Source organism: Mustelus asterias, chromosome 28, assembly GCF_964213995.1.
Source record: "Mustelus asterias chromosome 28, sMusAst1.hap1.1, whole genome shotgun sequence".
In the NCBI taxonomy this organism is placed as follows: Eukaryota; Metazoa; Chordata; class Chondrichthyes; order Carcharhiniformes; family Triakidae; genus Mustelus; species Mustelus asterias.
The window spans coordinates 13,300,944-13,305,890 of record NC_135828.1 but is presented as its reverse complement, the minus strand read 5'-3'; the positions used below and the strand labels follow the sequence as shown (position 1 = coordinate 13,305,890).

Below are 4,947 nucleotides of genomic sequence, written 5' to 3'. Positions count from 1 at the left end.
GGGACGGAGGGGTGGCGGGGGGGACGGAGGGGTGGCGGGGGGACGGAGGGGTGGCTGGGAGGGGTTTGGAGGGGTGGCAGGGAGGGGGATGGAGGGGTGGCAGGGAGGGGGATGGAGGGGTGGCAGGGAGAGGGATGGAGGGGTGGCAGGGAGAGGGATGGAGGGGTGGCAGGGAGAGGGATGGAGGGCTGGCAGGGAGAGTGATGGAGGTGTGGCAGGGAGAGGGATGGAGGGGTGGCAGGGAGAGGGATGGAGGGGTGGCAGGGTAAGGGATGGAGGGGTGGCAGGGAAAGGGATGGAGGGGTGGCAGGGAGAGGAATGGAGGGGTGGCTGGGAGAGGGATGGAGGGGTGGCAGGGAGAGTGATGGAGGGGTGGCAGGGAGAGTGATGGAGGGGTGGCAGGGAGAGGGATGGAGGGGTGGCAGGGAGAGGGATGGAGGGGTGGCAGGGAGAGGGATGGAGGGGTGGCAGCGAGAGGGATGGAGGGGTGGCAGGGAGAGGGATGGAGGGGTGGCAGGGAGAGGGATGGAGGGGTGGCAGGGAGAGGAATGGAGGGGTGGCAGGGAGAGGGATGGAGGGGTGGCAGGGAGAGGGATGGAGGGCTGGCAGGGAGAGTGATGGAGGTGTGGCAGGGAGAGGGATGGAGGGGTGGCAGGGAGAGGGATGGAGGGGTGGCAGGGTAAGGGATGGAGGGGTGGCAGGGAAAGGGATGGAGGGGTGGCAGGGAGAGGAATGGAGGGGTGGCTGGGAGAGGGATGGAGGGGTGGCAGGGAGAGTGATGGAGGGGTGGCAGGGAGAGGGATGGAGGGGTGGCAGGGAGAGGGATGGAGGGGTGGCAGCGAGAGGGATGGAGGGGTGGCAGGGAGAGGGATGGAGGGGTGGCAGGGAGAGGGATGGAGGGGTGGCAGGGAGAGGAATGGAGGGGTGGCAGGGAGAGGGATGGAGGTGTGGCAGGGAGAGGGATGGAGGGGTGGCAGGGAGAGGGATGGAGGGGTGGCAGGGAGAGGGATGGAGGGGTGGCAGGGAGAGGGATGGAGGGGTGGCAGGGAGAGGGATGGAGGGGTGGCAGGGAGAGGGATGGAGGGGTGGCAGGGAGAGGGATGGAGGGGTGGCAGGGAGAGAGATGGAGGGGTGGCAGGGAGAGGGATGGAGGGGTGGCAGGGAGAGGGATGGAGGGGTGGCAGGGAGAGGGATGGAGGGGTGGCAGGGAGAGGGATGGAGGGGTGGCAGGGAGAGGGCTGGCAGGGAGAGGGCTGGATGGGTGGCAGGGAGAGGGATGGAGGGATGGCAGGGAGAGGGATGGAGGGATGGCAGGGAGAGGGATGGAGGGATGGCAGGGAGAGGGATGGAGGGATGGCAGGGAGAGGGATGGAGGGATGGCAGGGAGAGGGATGGAGGGGTGGCACGGGGAGGGATGGAGGAGTGGCAGGGATGGAGGGGTGGCAGGGGGAGGGACGGAGGAGTGGCAGCGAGCGATTTGGAGGGGTGGCAGGGAGAAATGGAGGGGTGGCAGGGAGAGGGATGGAGGGGTGGCAGGGAGAGGGATGGAGGGGTGGCAGGGAGAGGGATGGAGGGGTGGCAGGGAGAGGGATGGAGGGGTGGCAGGGAGAGGGATGGAGGGGTGGCAGGGAGAGGGATGGAGGGGTGGCAGGGAGAGGGATGGAGGGGTGGCAGGGAGAGGGATGGAGGTGTGACAGAGGAAGGGATGGAGGAGTGGCAGAGGAAGGGATGGCGGGTGGCAGAGGGAGGGATGGAGGGTGGCAGAGGGAGGGATGGAGGGTGGCAGAGGGAGGGATGGAGGGTGGCAGAGGGAGGGATGGAGGGTGGCAGAGGGAGGGATGGAGGGTGGCAGAGGGAGGGATGGAGGGTGGCAGAGGGAGGGATGGAGGGTGGCAGAGGAAGGGATGGAGGGGTGGCAAGGGAGAGGGATGGAGGGTTGGCAGCGGGAGGGATGGTTGGGTGGCAGAGGGAGGGATGGTTGGGTGGCAGGGGGAGGGATGGAGGGTGGCAGGGGGAGGGATGGAGGGTGGCAGGGGGAGGGATGGAGGGGTGGCAGGGGGAAGGGGAGGCAGGGAGGGGGATGGAGGGGTGGCAGTGTGGGGGATGGACGGGTGGCAGAGGGGGGATGGAGGGTGGCAGAGGGAGGGATGGAGGGATGGCAGGGGGAGGGGTGGCAGGGAGTGGTTTGGAGGGGTGGCAGGGAGGGGGATGGAGGGGCGGCAGGGAGGGGGATGGAGGGGTGGCAGGGAGGGGGATGGAAAGGTGGCAGGGAGAGCGATGGAGGCTTGGCAGGGGAGAGGGATGGAGGCTTGGCAGGGAGAGGATTGGGGGTGGCAGGGAGAGGGATGAAGAGGTGACAGGGAGAGGGTTGTAGGGGTGGCAGGGAGAGGGATGGAGGGCTGGCAGGGAGAGTGATGGAGGGGTGGCACGGAGGGGGATGGAGGGGTGCCAGGGAGAGGGATGGAGGGGTGTGGCAGGGAGAGGGATGGAGGGGTGGAAAGGGGGAATGGAGGGTTGGCAGAGGGAGGGATGGAGTGTGGCAGAGGGAAGGAGGATGGAGGGTGGCAGAGGGAGGGATGGATGGGTGGCAGAGGGAGGGACGGATGGGTGGCAGAGGGAGGGACGGAGGGGTGGCAGAGGGAGGGACGGAGGGGTGGCAGAGGGAGGGACGGAGGGGTGGCAGAGGGAGGGACGGAGGGGTGGCAGAGGGAGGGACGGAGGGGTGGCAGAGGGAGGGACGGAGGGGTGGCAGAGGGAGGGACGGAGGGGTGGCAGAGGGAGGGACGGAGGGGTGGCAGAGGGAGGGACGGAGGGGTGGCAGAGGGAGGGACGGAGGGATGGCAGAGGGAGTGATGGAGGGTGGCAGAGGGAGGGATGGAGGGTTGCAGAGGGAGGGATGGAGGGTGGCAGAGGGAGGGATGGAGGGTGGCAAGGAGAGGGATGGACGCGTCGCAAGGAGAGGGATGGAGGGGTGGCAGACGGTGGGATGGAGGGGTGGCAGACGGTGGGATGGAGGGGTGGCAGAGGGAGGGATGGAGGGGTGGCAGAGGGAGGGATGGAGGGGTGGCAGAGGGAGGGATGGAGGGGGAGCGAGAGAGGGAGAGAGGGATGGAGGGGAGAGATGGATGGAGGGGAGGGAGAGAGAGGGAGAGAGAGGAAGAGGAAGAGGAGGGGAGGGGAGGGATGGAGGCGAGAGGTGGATGGAGGGGAGGGAGAGAGGTATGGGAGGAAAAGGAGAACTCCCCCAGTTGAATTTTATTTTAAATTTGCACTTAATAAATGAGATGATGCTGTTGAGTGAGTGTGAGGAGCAAACCCCTCTCCCCCCCCAAAAAAACAACCAAATCAAACCCCCCTTTTTACCTTGTTCTTGAGGCCGCAGTGGCAGCAGACAGCCCACAGGTAGTGGACGGTCCTCCACACGAGGATGATGAAGAGGCCGCCGAAGAAGGTGACCATTGAGGAGGCCAGGAAGGCCCACCACATGCGCTGGTCGTTGCTGTCGCAGATGGCCTCGGCGTCGATGGGGATGATGACAGGTTCCATCTTCAGCAGGGCCGCCGCCGCCGCCGAGTGCCGGCGGCCTGAGGTGATGGAGGAGGAGGAGGAGGCGGTGGAGGAGGAGGAGGAGGTGTTGCCCCGGGCCATGGGGGGGTGGAGGGGGGAAATCTAGCAGCGGGGGCAGCCCGAGAGGCGGCGGCGGCGGAGGAGGAAGCCCGCCACCAGGCCCGGAGCCGCCATGGCAACCGGCTGTCACTGAGAGAGAGAGAGACTTCTCCTCACAAAAACACTCTCACTCTCCTCACAATCTCCACAACAACTGACGCACGGATAAATAAATAATCCCCACAGCAAATTCCCTTCAGTCAGCTTTCTAATCCTGAGGGGGGGGGGGGGTGGACTCTGCTTGCTTGCTTTCCAATTGCCCCCTTCTCCCCAGCTCACATTTATTTATAGACTGGAGTTGCTTTTGCTGCTGGATCTTCTTCCTCTCTTGTCAAATCTTCCTCTCTTATCAGATATAAATCTTGCTGTTGGGAGGGATTCCAGTCTCTCTCTCTGTGTGTGTGTGTCTCTCTCACACACACACAGGTGGATTTCTAATTCTTCTGTTGGTTTTCAGGAGGAGTTTTAACTGGGGGAAAAAGCGTCCTTCCCTTCTCTCAAACACACACGGTCTGAAGATGGACAGACACTGCTGCTGCTGGGTTTGGTCCAACCCGCTCCCTCTCCCAGACCTGCTCACACTGGTTGCTGCTCACTGACTGACTGAACTAGGAACAGCACTGATACAGTTCCCAAGCACCAGCCCCTCAGCACTCTCTGCCGCTGATTGCATTAATCAGGTTCTTATCCCACCTCCCCCCCCAATCCTCGACTTAATTCTATTTTCTCAACTCAATATTTATAAAAAGAAATGCCTCTCCCCCACGAACACTGCCAGAGCTTTCTCTGTTTTTTTCAATTCTCTATGCACGATCATGTATTTGATTCTATTTCTTCAAGTCTACCAACTAAATAATTATTTTTAAAAACCCACTAATACTGCCAGCGCTTTCTCTGTTTTTCAATTCTATGCGTAACCATATATTTTTTATTCTATTTCTTCAAGTCTACCAACTAAATAATTATTTTTAAAAACCCACTAATACTGCCAGAGCTTTCTCTCTTTTTCGATTCTAAGCATAACCATATATTTTTGATTCTACTTCTTCAAGTCTACCAACTAAGTAATTATAAAAAAAATACCCCCACTAACACTGCCAGAGCTGCCTGTTTTTCAATTCTCAATGCATGATCATGCATTTGATTCTATTTCTTCAAGTCTACCAACTAAATAATTATTAAAAAAATACCCCCCCCCCTCCACTAACACTGCCAGAGCTGCCTCTGTTTTTTTTCCAATATGCATGATCAGGTATTTAATTCTATTTCTTCAAGTCTGCC

The 4,947-nt window shown here is 61.2% G+C and overlaps 1 protein-coding gene across 3 annotated transcripts in view; it reads right to left on the bottom strand.

Moving 5' to 3' along the window:
* Positions 1–4,344, bottom strand: part of LOC144480253 (calcium-activated potassium channel subunit alpha-1) — a 797,282-nt gene extending 792,938 nt beyond the window's left edge. For all 3 annotated transcript variants that reach the window (XM_078199542.1, XM_078199543.1, XM_078199544.1), the window contains exon 1: positions 3,364–4,344. In XM_078199542.1, the coding sequence (XP_078055668.1) occupies positions 3,364–3,648 (285 nt within the window). In that variant the 5' untranslated portion in view covers positions 3,649–4,344. The remainder of the gene's footprint in view (positions 1–3,363) is intronic.
* Positions 4,345–4,947: the final 603 nt, after the last annotated feature.